At 39.8% G+C, this 18165-nt stretch overlaps 1 protein-coding gene across 1 annotated transcript in view; it reads right to left on the reverse strand.

The window, feature by feature from the left end:
* Window positions 1-18165, reverse strand: part of srp72 (signal recognition particle 72) — a 29648-nt gene that overhangs the window by 5366 nt on the left and 6117 nt on the right. Inside the window, exons 3-17 of the mRNA XM_079838728.1 lie at window positions 17929-18052; window positions 17678-17821; window positions 17477-17588; window positions 13602-13633; window positions 13347-13471; window positions 9115-9172; window positions 8863-8994; window positions 8651-8779; window positions 8507-8579; window positions 8346-8410; window positions 4255-4350; window positions 3983-4164; window positions 3676-3813; window positions 3505-3542; window positions 3275-3434 (exon numbers count right to left, since the gene is read on the reverse strand). Of these exons, the coding sequence (XP_079694854.1) occupies window positions 3275-3434; window positions 3505-3542; window positions 3676-3813; window positions 3983-4164; window positions 4255-4350; window positions 8346-8410; window positions 8507-8579; window positions 8651-8779; window positions 8863-8994; window positions 9115-9172; window positions 13347-13471; window positions 13602-13633; window positions 17477-17588; window positions 17678-17821; window positions 17929-18052 (1608 nt within the window). The remainder of the gene's footprint in view (window positions 1-3274; window positions 3435-3504; window positions 3543-3675; window positions 3814-3982; window positions 4165-4254; window positions 4351-8345; window positions 8411-8506; window positions 8580-8650; window positions 8780-8862; window positions 8995-9114; window positions 9173-13346; window positions 13472-13601; window positions 13634-17476; window positions 17589-17677; window positions 17822-17928; window positions 18053-18165) is intronic.

An 18165-nucleotide genomic window follows, 5' to 3' on the forward strand; every position in this document is an offset into this window, starting at 1 on the left:
TAAATATTAGCAAAATTCTAATTATATTTGAAAAGTACTGTATTGTCTCCTATGCCCACAAGAGGGCGCAACAAGCAAATGTAAACCAAATCAAGCATCTTAACTTTTATTGAAATTATATTCACTTTTTAAAGTGCATTAACTTTTTTTAAACAATTGTTATTAAATAAAATATAATTTAATTAATGAGCATGTAAGGAAAATTAGGTAACAAAAGTACATAAAACTCAGTAACCTGAGAAAACACGCTTCAACAGACAACAATGTGAACACAAAATAGCAAACTGACATTCAGAAACAATACATTTCCACTCACTAAACATCTACATATTGTTCGTCAGAAACGCCAAATAGTTGACCTGCAACGAGTGCGGAGCGTTTTTTCCTGAGGTATGGTCAAGTATGTCTTTGCCAGCTGCGCAATATGTGGATACATATATACCGCATGATTTTTGCCACCAACTGAGAGGATTTTCGTCAGCAGGTAGCATATCTTCTCTTTCATTTATATCCATCTCATGCTCCAAAGCCCTGATTTCCTTCTTCTGCACTGCTCTGTGTCTGACTGTATACGCCGAACAGGTTGCCCATTTTTTTATGGCTTTTTTCAAATTAACAACACAACCCAGCCGCACCGCGCTGTCCTGGATCAACAAAACGCGTCAGTTACGTCATCATCATGTCTCGCGTGCCTCTACCAAAAATTCGAATGCACAGTTTTTGCATTCGAATGTGCATTTTTTTTTTTTTACATTTGACAAATATTCAAAAATTTCAAAAAAAATTTGACAGCCCTACCGTTCACTCACTGGACTGACGCTCAGATGCTCCAGCATGGCCACCGTACGCAGCTTTAAACACGATCAACAGGTTTAAGACTCCTTAAAAATTATGTTAACATCTATCATATAACCTTTATTTCGCTAATAAACATATTAATAATTACAGCTCTGTGGAAATTATTTTATCTCCACGAGAAACATTCTGTGTAAATGCACAGATAAAAACAGCACCCCGTCAGCAGGTATTTCATAATCTAGAGACCGACAAATACATAATAATTCTGATTACATGCCAGATGAGATGGACTCAGTAACTGCACTGATGTATTCGCAGTTTTGTTTATTTTTCTGACAATGTTTGCGTATTCCAGCGTGTTCCCTTTTCTTCTGCCTATCAAACAACACAGAAACCTTTTAAAACTGTAGTTTAAAATTATTTATATTTACTTATATTATATGTAAGCTTAGACAGGGGACTCTATCAGCTCCCCATAAATATATGTTCTCCATTTGAAAACTTGCCCGTTGTTAAAGCTGCTGTCCGTATTATTTACTTACTCTAATGTTGTTCCAAACCTGTATTAATTTCTCGATGACAGAATTTTCATTTTTGAGTGAACTATCCCTTTAATGTTAATACAACAACAAAAGACAGAGAAAAATCACTCACTGTTCTTGACTGAAAAACTAAAACAGTAGGGTGAATTAAGGGTCATTGGGACAGTTTTTGAATCTCCGCCTTTTGTAAGGTTTCTTGCCATAAATTAAAAACATCAGCCCAACACATAATACATATCTGTAATACTGAAGATGTTACCTATCCATTTGAGGAGGAAAAAAAGTTATATCATAATGAAAGGAGGTGTGACATACACTTTTATGTAAACTGAGCCCAAACATTTTTTGGGGGAAATATTTGGGTGATTGGGACACAACCTTTGGGTGATTGGGACAGTACATCTTGTCATTGATTTTGGCTAGTGTAAGCATTGTTGCACACGTTAGTTCATACTTTGATATTATTTCATATGCAAAAATCACACTGTCTGTTCCTCATGACTCCCATGTTTATTTCTGTTAAACTTTATTACTCAATGTTTATAAATCTGCTGACAACTCATACATTACAGAATTGTCTTCCCCCAAATTTCACTGAACACATTTAATTGTCTTCCCCCAAATGTAATAAATAATTAAAAAAAATGAAATTAATAGATAAATAAATCGGATTCCAATTAGATATGCACAAAAATTTGATTTGGATTTGGATTAACAGTTTGAACGTAGTTAGGGTATTAGGGTAAATTGTCATAGTTCATATATTGCACAAAACTGTAAAGGAAACATGAATATTATGGAGTACTACTGCAACAAAATCAGTAAAAATGTGCAACTGTCATGGGTGTGGTTGAGAAAACACCAGTTTAGAGCATACATAGCGTACACAATGGTTCTCTGTTGCAAAGTCAGTCATTTTCTTAATAAGCAAAGCCTTTAAGCACTGTCCCAATCACCCAAAACTATACTGTCCCATTCAACCAAATTGTGTTTGGTTGGATGGGACAAAATAAAAAACACCTAATTCTGAAAACAGAAACATTATATTAACTATATTGTACTGATTTTGCTGCAGTAATACATCATATTCATGTTTTAATCAAAGGTTTTGGCAATATATTTGCTATTACAATTTTATGACCTTATTATTAAAACTAGCAAAAGCTATTGTTATTGTCATCACCTCATGTGTTGCAGGGTCAACTTCCTGTTTGATGTTTGCTACGCCCACCCATGTGATGTCACACCAATGAGGGCATGCAATTTTGATTATGCAGTCTCACAGCTAGGGCTGAGCAAAAAAGTTTTTTATTTTCACTCATCAGGAGAAAAAATAAACTGTATAGTTATACTGTCCCATTCAACCTTATGTCCCAATCACCCTTAGCTTATAATAAGCACCCTAGCTTTAATAAGAATCAATGTATATATTATAGTGAAGTCTATGTAGTGTTTTATTTTTACATTTATTCATTAAATTTCATACTTAAATACTGCTGTACAGCTCTGAGCTGCCAGTGTAAATCTTTATATACATTTATTTTATATTATACAATACACTAGGAATGTGTACAAGGTTTTTTTTTTTAAAGTCAAGTTTTAAGTTTAAGTAAGGTTTTTCAATTATTTTAAGTAAAATAAAGAAAGAGTATTGTAATAAAAAATAGACTTTTTTCTCCTTAACCTCTTGCTGTTCCTGTCGCCTAAGAATACTGTAGAATAGCAAAAAACTGATGTGACAAGCCGAACCGACAATCAGAACCGAACCGAAAACCGTGGTTAAAAACCGAGGTATGTATTGAACCGTGGACTAACTGTATTGCTGCATCCCTAATATATATACACACGTGTGTGTGTGTGTGTGTGTGTGTGTGTGTGTGTGCACACAAGAGAAGTATGCAAGTTCTTCCCCAGCATTTGACGTGTACACTTACAGCTCGGCAGAAGCTCCAGAGGTCGCGCCCTGTGTGCCGCGGCCGACCTGCTCCTTCTTCTTGCCCTTCTTCTTTCCGCGGTAGTATGAGCGCTCTCGCATCGGCAACCAGCGCTCGGGATCAGGGCTCGAAGTGGGGTCGTAGTTCTTGGGCAGTTTTCCTGAACAGAAAATGCATTATGAACTGACCAACTTCTAGTGCTAATAAAATGAGATCAGCAGCAGACATACCTTTCTTCTTTTTCTTCTTCTTTTTAACATCCTCTGGACTGAAATAAAGCAATCAACATGTTAAATGGTGCTAAAAATTACTGTTTTCATTTAAACACAAACATGCATCTATATCTTCTGATAGACTTGGTTCTGTTTGAGATGTGAATTCGTTTTAAAATGAATGGTTACCCCTGTTCTTTAGGCTGGCTTTCGCCCACGACTTTAGCAGCTTTCTTCCTGATATACGTGGCTCCGTGCGAGTTCTCCAGTTCATCAACGTCCACATTAAAGGACATGCTTTCCGGAGAAGGAAGGTGCTTACTCAGACTGAATAAAATCAAGCGCTCAGGAAAACACAAGAAAACAGCGCAAGAACATACAACATTTATGTCATTTAGCAGATCCCAGATCCTAACCCAGAGTTAAGTAGCTTGAATTCAGCTCACTGAATGAAACGAGTGACCTTCCTGCTGAGATGTGAGATATTTGAGGATACGCTTTGGCCTTGTCCTGATCCACGAGTGAGTATGCAGAGATGAGCTGGGCGAGCGTACGGACATCATTAGTGTTCTGTTTCCACAGCTGCTCCAGATCACTGGTAGCCTCTTTCTTACGGCCATATTTCAGCTTGTAGTTCGCCGCCTCCCGCACGAGAGAGAGGTGGATAGCAGACCCCGGCTGGGAGAAAAAAACAAACATAGTTATGCAGTTCTGAGAAAATAAAGACTTATCCACTCACAACGTCACCACTCACATTCTTGCATTTACCTGCTCTTTCTGGTAATACTGGATCGCTTGATAGAATATGTCAATTGCGCTGTCAATGTCTTCTTCATGCGAGTACATCGTTACCAGAGCAGAAATCTGTTTTAAAAAATACCGTACAAAATAGCAAAAGATAGGGATAACATTAAAAACAAACCCAAAACACTGATAGAACATCAATAAAACATCTTAATTTTGTTTTTTTTAAATACCCACACACACATATATAATATATATATATAATATATATTTATAATATATATATAATAAATATACACACACACTATATTGCCAAAAGTATTGGGATACCCCTGCAAATGAATTCAGATGTTTCAATCACTTCCATGGCCACCGGTGTATAAATAAGCACTAGGCATGCAGACGTTTCTACAAACATTTGTGAAAGAATGGGTCGCTCTCAGGAGCTCAGTGAATTCAAGTGTGGTACCGTGATAGGTTGCCACCTGTGCAATAATTCGTAGAATGTCCTCACTAAATATTCCACGCTCAACTGTTAGTGGTATTATAACAAAGTGGAAGCAATTGGGAACAACAGCAACTCAGCCACAAAGTGGTAGGCCACGTAAAATGACAGAGCGGGATCATCGCATGCTGAGGGTCACAGTGCACAGAAGTCACCAACTTTCTGCAGAGTCAATAGCTATAGACCTCAAAACTTAGTGTGGCCTTCAGATTAGCTCAAGAACAGTGCGTAGAGAACTTCATGGGATGGGTTTCCATAGCCGAGCAGCTCATCCAAGCCTTACATCACCAAGTGCAATGCAAAGCGTGGAATGCAGTGGGGTAAAGCACGCCACCACTGCACTCTAGAGCAGTGGAGACGTGTTCACTGGAGTGACCAATCACGCTTCTCTGTCTGGCAATCCGATGGACAAGTCTGGGTTTGGCATTGCCAGGAGAACGGTACTCGCCTGACTGTATTGTGCCAAGTGTAAAGTTTGGTGGAGGGGGGATTATGGTGTGGGGGTTGTTTTTCAGGGGTGTGGCTTGGCCCCTTAGTTCCAGTGAAAGGAACTCTTAAAGGTCCCATGGCATGGCATTTTTCTATTATTTTATAATGTTTCCTGAGGTGTACTTATATTGTTAGTATGACTTTTACATCATAAAATGTCATAATTTAGAAATAAAAGGCATTTTGTCTATACTGCTGTTTGCCCTGTGGCTGACTGCCCTGCTTCAAGAGGCGTGTCTGCTGTGAGACTTCAGTAAAAACGCCCACTGTTGTGATTGGCTGACATCTTTGCATTTTAAATGAGCGGAGGGGGCGTGGTTTAACGAGGTCTACGAGGCACGAGCAGGCACGAGCTGCTGCCAGAGAGACGGATGGACCGGAGTTCACTTCACATCAGTTCTCAGCATGTCTGAACTGTTGTAGTTACAGCATATACTTCTGGTTATTAGTCTATTTCTAGTCGGAGGGACTGTCACTCATGTCAGAAAGTTAGTAACTTTAGTAAATTATGGATCAGCGCTGACTGGAGACGCGAACCGTTTAGAACGATTCAGTCCGATTTGGTGAACTGATTCGGTTCACTAAAAAGAACCGGTTCAAAAGAAAGATCGTTCGCGAACCGGACATCACGGAGACGGAGCTCAGCGATTGCTAGCAAAGTTATTTATAGTAACTACTGAGTTATGAGAGCGCTGTCAGTCAGCGCGAGTTTATTGTGTTTGTATTTGAGAGTTCTGAATAAACACGAGTCCCAGTCACGCCGAGTCCGTCTTCATCATTATTACCAACTTTGTAACACATGCAAAGTACCATTACAGCTGTCGAGATGAACGAGTTAAAAGTAAGTGTTGATAATAGCATTATTTTTAAAATAAAATAAAAGCGTCAGTGACGCGCGTTGAGTACACAGCGCAAACAAAGACACAACAGCAGTAATCGAATGTAATCCAGTTTATTGTGGGGCTAGGCTGGCTAGCCCGAATATGCTCACGCTTACCCCCCTTCTGCTTAATCTCATGCCGCGTTTGGTGCCTCCGCTGTGGGCCAGATGCAGTACTGGGGGTCGGGGATGTTGAAGGCCACCGGCCAGTGCAGCCCGAGCTTCGGCGTGTGTGAGGCCGATGTTGAGCAGAAACGACTGTATGCACATTTTAGAACCGATAGACGCGACGAGGACGTACAAAAACACTGACTCACAAGATAGAAAACACGAAAACACCGTTCTGTCAGGAGAGAGAGAAGCCGCATTGTGTGCACAAATAATAAATAATTAGCTACACATCAGAAATCACTGATCACAGATCAGAAGGAACTGAAAAAAGACTTGTTTTCATTTGTACATCCAAACACTGAAAACTGCCAGCGTTCACTCTTCACAACCCATGATCTCTCAAGCGTTTGCATGGGTGTGCCAGATTCTCTGGGCGGAGGAAAGGGAGGTAACCGTTCCTGCTTGGACGTCAAACCAGGAGACTTCAGGATTGGCTCGTCTGGCCTGTCATTTTCTCAAAGGCAGAGAAAAACAGCCAGAACTCGGGTTTACACCGATCAACATTTCTATCCACTTGGGGACAATATTCAGGCTAGGGGAACTCATATTAATGTTGAAAAACCTCATAAAATGAAAATTTCATGCCATGGGACCTTTAATGCTTCAGCATACCAAGACATTTTGAACAATTTCATGCTCCCAAATTTGTGGGAACAGTTTGGGGATGGCCCCTTCCTGTCCCAACATGACCAGCACACCAGCACACAAAGCGTCGGTCCATAAAGACATGGATGAGCGAGTTTGATGTGGAGGAACTTGACTGGCCTCCTGACCTCAATCCGATAGAACACCTTTGGGATGAATTCGTCCAACATGAGTGCCTGACCTCACAAATGCGCTTCTAGAAGAATGGTCAAAAATACCCATAAACACACTCCTAAACCTTGTGGAAAGCCTTCCCAGAAGAGTTGAAGCTGTTATAGATGCAAAGGGTGGGCCAACTCTATATTAAACCCTACGGATTAAGAATAGGACATCATTAAAGTTCATGTGCATGCAAAGGCAGGCGTCCCAAAACTTTTGGCAATATAGTGCATGTACGTGTACCTGCTTAAAGTTTAAATTATATATACACTGTATATATAGTTATATGCTGGGCCTAAAACTAACTTTTTGCCACACCTGCCAATGGGCCAGTGACTTTTAAAATTTACCAGCCAAAAATATTTTTTACCAGCCATGAAACAAAGTTACAAAAGTTATTCAGTCAAGAGCAGTGAGTGATATTTTTTTGTTGTTCTTTTTTGCTTGATTAAAATTAGAAACAGACGGCAGCAGGAATATTAGGCTGCTGTCACTTTAAGAGCCAATGCACTGATCCAATATACGGTTACACATGCATCTTATTTCTCAAATGTTTACCTTCACTTAAGACATGAAATAACTGTTTACAAGCTCAATTCAGTATCTGCGTGCTTCTAGGCACTCGTTTCAGACAGAACTAATTGAGCTTGGATATTTAAATTGGTAAGGCTTAAAAATTCAAGATGATGCAGCACTGGCCCGTCAACTGAGTGTTATTCACGTTTGTGTTCTCACAACATTCATAAAAATATTACCGGCCAACTGGCGATTGACACAGTTTCATATACTCGCCAACGTCGATTTTTACTTGCATTTACCGCTTGGAGTGTGTAAATTTAAAGCCCTGGTTTCTATATACATTTATATTTGTTGTAAACAAACAGTTTATGGACCAAAATTTATTGGTTACCAAAATTCTTCAAAATATTTTATTTTATGTTCAGCAGAAAAATGTATACAGATTTGGATCAACTTGAGGGTGAGTAAATGACAATTTTTATTTTTGGTTGAACTCGCTCTTTAAAAGACATTAATAAAACTATTTTTAAAAAAAATTCTTAAGAGGAACAGAATGTTGAAACTGAATGCACTACAACAATTTTGAAATGGGGGAAAAATAGAATATATATATATATATATATATAAATTAATTATATTATATTTTTTAAATAATATATTTATATTTGTTTTAACTTTTCAAACTGAATCTACTGACAGCCCTCATAAATCCCTTTAAAAATAAATCAAAAGCAAATTAAATCTCACCATTCCTGGTTTGTATTTAAATTCTTCTATGGACATCAGAATATCACAGGCTTTAGTCACATGACCTGTTGAGGGGTGGACACATAAATTACACTTCAAAAGATCCTTTTAGGTTCAGTCTTCTCTCTGCAAGTGTGTGTGTTTGGTCTGTATGAACGTACCTTGTGTCAGGTAGAGTTGTGCCATTGTAAGTTTGATTTCAGAAGCGCTCTCAGGGTGCTTATCTGAAAACCGCTGCAGGAGAGACAGAAATGGTTACAGAACGCCACTGAGAGCTGAAATTAAGAGTCAGGAGGGTAAAGTACCTGTAGGAGCTCTATGGCTTTGTTGTGCTGTTTTTCTCGGCAGAGCTGGGCCACCTGGATCAGAACAGGTCTGGGGTGACTGGGATTCTGGGCCTGCAGGCTGGCCGACAGCTTATTGCACTGATCGGCCTGTGGGGCAACAACCGAGAGGTCAAAACAGGTCACATCCATCAGGAAGAATGCATACTGTACAGTACAAACTGGGTGGTCACCTGATTAGTGTACATGGCCAACAGGGCTTTGTTGATCTCAATGGCCTGCAACTGTTTTTTGGCCAGTTTGTGCTCAACCCCCTCAGCATTGGTCAGTTTCACCTTTTTCTTGGAGTCAAACACGTTTTGGTCCTAGAGGTTCAAAGAGCACAGATAAAAACACTGGTTACAAACAAGACTGACACAATCAGCTCTTCAGGCGTGTGAAAAAAGAACACAAGAGGAAGATCTTTGTTTTATTTTTGGTTTTACCTTGTTAATGGTGATGATGTTATTAGCCGTCACAGCCAGCAGACCCACATCAGACGGCCTGAACGCAAAGAGAAAAGCCAAAACTCTCATTTGAGTCAAATGTGGCAACCTTAAAATGCATTTCAATCAATCAAAACTTCAATTGCAACTTTCAAACAAATTCAATTCAAAGTTTTTTTTTTACAATCATTTGTCACAAAATGAGCAATGAAAATAATGATGATACAGCAATATGAAACAGAAATAAATGATGTAAAAAAACAAAAACTGGAGTTAAAAGCCAGACTAAATGGGAGGCTTTAAATTTATGTTTAGGGACGCACCGGTGTGAAAATTTTGGCCGATGCAATAACCGATAATTCTTTATATTTTAAGCCGATAACCGATATATTGCCCAATAAATTTAAAATTAATATTACCGTTTCAAATAACAGCACTGCTGTCAAAAGCTGAAGAGCGAATGAACACTGGGAAACTGAAGCGATTTGTTAGCAGGGTTAATTAATACAACGACACGCATCCTACATGAGATTAATCAGATATGTATACAACATAAACATAATATTAGTCAAGTCAAGTCAACTTTATTTATATAGCGCTTTTAACAATGTAGATTGTTTCAAAGCAGCTTTACAGTGTTAAACAGGAAAATAATGCAGCATAATTTTATTCAGCTTTATAGCCATTCTGGAAAAAACGCTGATGTCATCAGTTCATTTCAATTATCATACAGTGACAGTGTGGGCTTTAGATCAATAATTCGATCAGTAATTTAGTTTAAATGGTTAATTTAGTTTATTAATAAGATTTATTTCGATGTTTAGTTGAAAAATTGAGTGTCCCCAACTGAGCACGCCAAGCCAGAGGCAACAGTGGCAAGGAAACCAAAACCCCATCAGGTGACCTAATGGAGAAAAATAAACCTTGGGAGAAACCAGGCTCAGTCGGGGTGCCAGTTCTCCTCTGGCCAATTAACAAACAGCGTATTATTATTATTATTCTGGCAGCTTTAGTCGGGTTTATTGAGAGCAGTAAGTCTTACTAGTGTCGCTGCTCACTAGTAAATATTGTGGATTTGTATGTGTTCTGTACGGATTCCACCGACTCAAGCGGCTGCTTGCCTACTAGTTGCTATCGCTTGGGGATTCTTGTGTCTGTTCGTCGCTACCCGTTGCCGTGGGGCTTTCGCCTGGGGTCGCTGCCGATGATCGTGAGGTGTTCACCCATGGTCACGGTTGTTTGCTTGCTGTGTCTGTTGGCTTTCCTATGTGCATCACGGGCGTGGCTTGCGGCTAGCAGACCACTCTCCACGACTGGCATAATGCTGAACTACTCAGCCATTCAACTTAAGAAATTCAACAACTATACCACTCCATCGTGTATATCAGTCATTAAACAACTTGGACTCCTTCGCCGGCCCCGTTACATTCACAGAAATTGCCGTCGAAAGTTTGTTTTCTCCCGGTCTGATCACAACATCTCATCCATCTGGTCCGGCAGACACGTCATCAGGGCGCCGTCACTCCTATATCCTAATATCATCATACTTGGAGATATGAATATTCACGTCAACTCTTCAACCTGCCGTTTTGCAGCAGAATTTCTCCAATTACTTGACCGTTTTAATCTGACACAACTTGTCGATGCCCCCACTCATATCAGGGGCCACACTCTCAATCTAGTAATTACAAACTCTGTTTCTCTCAGCAATCTTCTGGTGTATGATCTGGGAGTTTCTGATCATAAGGCCATCTCCATGAAGATGTCTTCACTATCCAGCCTCATCAAGCCCAAATGCCAAATCTGCTTCAGAAATTTGAAAAACATCAACCTAGAGACTATGGCATCCGATCTCCAGCATCTCCTTTCTGTAAACTGTCTACCACCCATGGATTCAGTGGACTATTACAATAATAACCTCAGAAGCATTCTGGATCTTCATGCCCCGGTCAAAACCAGAACAGTCACTTTCACCTGATCAGCACCCTGGTTTACCGGTGAACTACGAAAAATGAAGGCAGCTGGGCGTGCCATTGAGAGGAGATTCAAAACCACAGGTCTCACTGTGCACAAGCTTGCTTTTCGGGAACACGGAAAGGATTATTCAAAGTCACTTACGGAGGCACGGTCAACTTTCTACTCAAACGTCATCAGAAATAGTCCCGGAAACTCCAAACAGCTGTTCTCCACCATAAATCATCTACTCAAACCACAAACCCCCTCACTTACAGAAACTACAGAAGAGCACTGTAATAATTTCCTGGACTTTTTCAAAACAAAAATAGACTCAATTCACTCTACCTTTCCTGGATCCTCACCACTATCCACCCTGACCATCCACTCACAGCCTGCAATTTCGGAGCCCCTACATCGCTTTCCAGAAATCTCACAGCAAGAGGATGAGATGATAATCAAAAGGATGAAACCAACCACCTGTGCCCTCGACCCTTTTCCTTCAGCTCTAGTGAAAGTAAACACATCTGTTCTAAGTCCTCTGATTACCACTATAATAAACAACTCCCTCCAGTCTGGCAATGTTCCATCTGCCCTAAAAACTGCCATAATCAGACCACTTGACCCAGAAAAAACCCACCCTTGACCCAGATGTGCTTGCAAATTACAGGCCCATTTCCAATCTCCCATTCCTCTCCAAAGTACTGGAAAAAGTTGTAGCTTCCCACCTCCAGGATCATCTCAAATACAACAATCTTTTCGAAAAATTTCAGTCTGGCTTCCGCTCTGCACACAGTACGGAAACGGCCCTGGTTAGAGTCACAAATGACCTACGGATGACAGCTGATGCAGGTTCACCATCCCTCCTCATTCTCCTCGATCTGTCAGCTGCATTCGATACAGTGGATCATGGCATACTCCTTAACCGGCTGCATCAAACCACTGGACTCACTGGCACTGCTCTTAACTGGTTTAAATCGTACCTCACTAGCAGAACAGAGTACATTTCACTTGGAAGTGCAAGGTCCCGGCAACACACAGTTACCTGCGGGGTTCCTCAGGGGTCAGTCCTTGGCCCCATTCTCTTCATCATTTACATCATCCCCCTCGGCCATGTCATTAGTCGCTATGGAGTCTCATTTCACTGCTATGCTGATGACACACAACTGTACATGAAATCAGAAACACGCAACTCCATTTCAACAACATCATCTCCGTCTTCAACACTTACTGCCTGTCTGGAGGAGATAAGGATGTGGATGAAGCACAACTTCCTCCAGTTAAACAGCTCTAAAACTGAGGCAATTCTTGTTGGCACTCCACATCAAACCCAGTCTTCCTCCATAACTGGTATAACTATCTCTGGTCATGACGTTCCCCTCTCCACAACTGTCACCAATCTTGGTGTAAGATTTGATCCACAACTCAGCTTCGAAGCCCATATCAAAAACCTCTGCAAAACACCTTTCTACCATCTCAGAAACATTGCAAAACTCCGTCCAATGCTATCTTTAGCAGATGCTGAAAAACTGGTCCACGCCTTTGTCTCCTCCAGACTGGATTACTGTAACGCACTTCTCATCGGGATCCCTAACAAAAGCTTGCAGAGACTGCAGTATGTTCAGAATAGTGCTGCTAGGATCCTGATGAGAGTTCGAAAATACGATCACATCACACCCATTCTCCATTCACTTCACTGACTTCCTGTTACCGCCAGGATTGAATATAAGGTCTCCCTTCTAACCCACCAGTGCACCCCCCCCCCCCCCCCCCCCATCTGAAAGAACTACTCACACCTTCAACTACAACTCGATCAACAAACTCAAACCGGCTACTTCTCCCCAAGACAAAGCTCAACACTATGGGTGATTGGGCTTTCTGTTCTGCCGCTCCTCGGATTTGGAATGCCCTCCACGACCATCTGAGGGCACCTCAAACTACTGAGACTTTTAAAAAAGGACTAAAAACATTTCTTTTTAGGAGAACTTATGACTTTTAACTATTCAATCTATTAGTATTTTATCCTTCTTAAATGATCTTAACTGTAGCACTTTGAGATTTGTTCCAATTGTAAAGTGCAGTACAAATAAAATGTATTATTATTATTTATCATGCTTCCCTAATTATGTTTCAAATTATCAATATTTTCTGCACCTTTCATTTCTTTTTGGAGTTTTTCTATGCATCTTATCACCTGAACATGCATTTATTTGCCCTTTTATTAATTAAGACATGTGTTGTGTTATGAGTATATTAAATGTGCAGTTTGTATCACGCACTTGAGTTTAATGACTTGATTGTAGAGTTGAAGGGCGTCTTCGGTTCTTCCCTGTAGCTGCATAACATAAGCCATCTGAGAGTGAATGATGGCCAGTTCAGCATCAACATCCTCTTCCGTCACATCCTAAGTAACACAATATTCACAATGAATAAGTGAAATGACAAGTATTTAAGGACTCTCTAACCCTAAGTTTGTGCATGTGATGCACAAGTGGTGCAACACTTCAGAATACAAATATCAAAGAATTACTCACCGAGTCCTCAGCCAAAGACTTCCTGCACAACTCTGGGAATAAAAAAAAATAAATGCGTCAAACAAACAAACTGACTGACTCATTCAAGTTATTCTCAGCCAGCTCGCATTATTCATTAAAGTCGCAGAGACTCAAAGTGAAACTGTGTTGGTGGCTCAAAGAGCTAATTTTGTAAAAGCTGGCAGAGCATTTGTGGCCCAAGACTAGATTTACTGAACCACAGTATTACATACACTTGCGTGATAAAACAGTAAAAAAAACAATAAAAAGGAAGCCTTTTACCACCTACAGATTTTATGAGCCAAACCAAAGCTGTAATGCACAGCTGGAGGCTCTTCTGACAGTAAATAATCTGCCTGGTTAGATTGCACAACATGATTTCCCAGCAGTCCAGCCCAGTTGATTAAAAACATATGATGCAGAGACCCTTATGACCTCCGGAGGTTGCAGAGATCTGGTCTCCAACAAGATGATGTTTTTCATTGAATATTTATGCACAATTATTTGAATAAAAATACAGTAAAAACAGCAATATTGTGAATTTATTGCAATTTAAAATAACTATTCTATAGAGATGCACCGATGTATCAGCCAATAATCGGTACGACCGATAAAAGCATTTATTGTCACTATCGACCACTGGCCGATTGCTTGAAAGTAGCGGATGATCAGGGCCATTTTATATCATGTCAATCAAAAGGGGGGCGGAAAAAACATGTCAGACTGCAACTCGTACTGTGTGTGAAGAAAATGTCTCGTGTTGAATTTAGGGCTGTCAGAGTTAAAGAAAATGAACACAGTTAACGCAACAGTAAAAATTTTTTTTAAAAATAAAGAGTTTTGTGCTGTTACTTCAAGACTATCGAGACAAAAAACGCATCTCTTTAACCTGGCATGCACACAACACATTATCAATTTCTGTAATTAAAATCTTGTTAAAGGGCATATTGCAGGTTACATTTTTTTTTTAGATTAATATATAACCTTGTATGAAAATACCATATGAAAAGGTAATGCAGGATTTAAAATGTTTTAAAAAGACATAAGAGCACAAATTTAGTAGATAAAGTGGCCGTTTCGTTGGCCGCTTGGAAAAAGCACTTTTTTTTTCAACATCGCGTCATATTAAGTCACGAGAGGGAGTCGCTCGCCGAGCTCTGCGTTGGCTGAGTGCAGAACAGGTTGGTATTCAGTAGAGTCTGTGTATTTTCGGTAGTTTTTCTATTCCAATTTATCATTGTCATGTTAAATTATTGTGTCCAGCCTGTCTGGACATCGAGTCTACAGGTTTCCTTAAAAAAAAAAGTTAGGAATTCAGCATGGTGGCGTTTTGAGCAGGTGAAGAAACGGGACTTCCCTTTGCGCATCTGCTTCGAAACACACGGTGGTGTATAGTGTGTATAGTGCTTTAGACCGGAGGATTATAATCCCAGCGATGGAGTCAAACATTGTTATACTCATGTAAAGCCGGCTACACACTGGCTACGTGACTTGAGCGTTGCGTTTTCTATGTCTTTACACACCAAGCGTGTCTGACGCGGCGCTGCTGCTGCCAGGTGACGTACAGGGAGGGCTATACTTCATGTTAAACATACAGCAAAGACCACGGGTGCGTCGCAATCATGGTCTCAATGAGCTCCCTAGTTCAGTAGTCAGGAGACTGATCAGGACATTATAAGTCAATGGGCTGACTCCCTTATCAGTGCCCTGACTAATGTCATTTATTAATATGTATTCGTGTCAAAATGACAAACAGCTTTTTTGCCTGGAAATGCTTCCAACATGCTTGCGTGCTGTGAAAAATATGCTTTGGTTCTATTTCTAGCATGTGCTTTCGGTGCAGCTCGAGCCGCGCGTCACGCAGCCAGTGTGTAGCTTGCCTAAAGGATGAATAAGCATCCACAACTGGACAAATACTCTGAATGTTTTGATCTAATCTGACTTCTGACCAGTAATGTTTGCCTGAATCATAATCATGCACTGGCCAGAGGAGAACTGGCACCCCGACTGAGGCTGGTTTCTCCCAAGGTTTTTTCCTCCATTCAGTCTCCTGATGGAGTTTTGGTTCCTTGCCACCATCGCCTCTGGCTTGCTTAGTTGGGGACACTTATTATTTTTAATATTTTTGATCTGCCTGCTTTGACAACATTGTATAAGAACTGAATCACTGTTTTCTCCAGAGCTGCTGAATCGATAAATTAACTAAGTGTATGTTACACGATAATGATGTACCGGAAACAGAAGCGTTTTTTCCTCTGTACAGATGACAACGTTATCAAAATGATTCCCATTCACACAGATCCACGAAAATGACTAAAACCGCTGTATCATGCATGCCAGACAAGTAGTTGGCAATGTCACTTAGTCAAGAAAGACTACACGCCCGCACACATATGCATTCGAATGCGCTTGCCTATAGACTAAACACGTAAGGCACATGTGCATGCCATCACAGTTTTCACAGATTCACGTTTTTGACGATTACACGCAGATTTTTTATTTTTTTTTCAAAAACATACATTTTGAAACCAATTCAAAGTTTGCGTTCTCAGGCCACCAAACACTGTTGTCATGTAAATGAATGCCAGAATGCATAAATAAAAAGTTTTCTGTTTTCAGTTGAAAACAGTGTCGTGTAAACGGACCCTAAATTAATAACTAATGATTTTTCGATCTGCTGAACAGCCAAAACAAACTTTGTTGCATTATTTACCTGTTATCACTGTAAAATGCTTTGAAATCACAAAATCCAAAAAATAAATGCCGTTTTGACGCTCTTAAATGTGACGTGACAGATCGCTGTAGCGCCTCAGTTCAAGCGGCAGCGCGGAGCTCAAGTCTTTTCTTCGACTTTAATACAAGTTACAGCATGAAAAAACATGCATGAACATCAGAAGGTATGTTGAAAGATACACTACAACTTACCAAAATGTTTCATGTAATCTGTGTTTCAACCACAGAAAGACGTCAATAAACAGCTTGTGAACAATGTTACTTAACGTTGCATTTACCTCCGGAAAGTTATCCAATGTTCACAGTTTGTTAGCTATAAAAAACACCTAGAGGAGCTTATTTACTGTTAATTATACATGTATGTTTTAAATAAATTTTTCCTGAAGTGTTTATGAACAATACCTTATGTGCAACTGAGTCAGTTTTTATTTGAGTGTTATTATTATATCTGAAAATAAATATCAGGGCTCTGTTGTTAATTTTAACCTCCAATACTATAGTAATGCACCAAAAGAGAGGGTTCCTTGTATGTTTACAGCATATAGGGGAGGTTTTATTTCCTTTAGAAAAAAATAAAAATCTAACTATAGGTATCGGTAGATATCATTCTGAATAATCGGCTATCGGTATCGACGGAAACATTGAGTATCGGTGCATCTCTAGTTTTCTACGTGAATATATTTTAAAATGTAATTTATTGTGTGATCAAAGCTGAATTTTCTTCATCATTACTTCAGTCTTCAGCGTCACATGATCCTTCAGAAATCATTCTAATATGATGATTTGATGCTCAAGAAACATTTATGATTATCGATGTTGAAAGCATTTGTACTGCTTCACATTTTTGTGGAAACAGTGATACACATTTTTTTTGGATTTTTTCCTGGATAGAAAGTTCAAAAGAACAGCATTTATTTGAAAAACTCTTTTTTTAACATCATAAATGTTTGTACTGTTACTTTAGATCAATTTAATGCATCCTTACTGAATAAAATTATTGATTTCTTTGCAAATAAAATCTTTAAATGACTGCCAGATGCATGTTATCCATGCTGACTTTTAGTTTTCTCCAATGATACGTACTTAGAGGTTGCAATCTCTCCCTTTAAAGAAAAGCCTAAAATAAAGACATGACCTCTGACCTTCAGCCTTCTGCAGTTTCTGCATGGCCTGGCTGAGCTGCCCTTGACCAATCAGGCAGCAGGCAGCATTGTAGCACAGCTCGTATGAGCTCTCTGGTAAACCCAGATCATCCTGAATACAAACAAAACACATCATACATGCATCACATGACCACTTAAAGCAAATCAACATTTCCATAGTTGAGCATGTGCGTTTCTCACCGGCAGTGTGTTCTCCCAGGTGCTCTGTGCCGCTAACACAGCTGACAGATTTGTCTTCCTCTCCTCTTCATACTCGTCCTGAGAGTTTCTAATCAGGTCTTTATAGACGGCCTCACACTCGTCGTACCGCTCCAGTCTGTACAGCTATACACACAACTGTATCAACCCATGCATTTTGACTGAAACAGCAAATCCTCTAAAATCATGCAACACACATCTGACAGCAAACACTGAAACCACACGATTCTCACCACTTGGCCGTAGAGCTCTTTGAGTTTGTCTGTCTGCTCTGGGATTCCCTGGATAGTTTTCAACGCGTTCTCCACCCTATTCAGACGGTATTCGCAGTAGGCCTTCTCAAACCCCACAATGTCACTACAGAGATAAATGACGCAAGCTTTAATTACACTAAGAACATATCTAACATATACGAACAAGCTAATCAAGGTCTTTGGGGTTTATTTGAAAATTACAGGTCTAAATGTCAA

Source organism: Gobio gobio (assembly GCF_949357685.1).
Source record: "Gobio gobio genome assembly, chromosome: 16".
NCBI lineage: Eukaryota > Metazoa > Chordata > Actinopteri > Cypriniformes > Gobionidae > Gobio > Gobio gobio.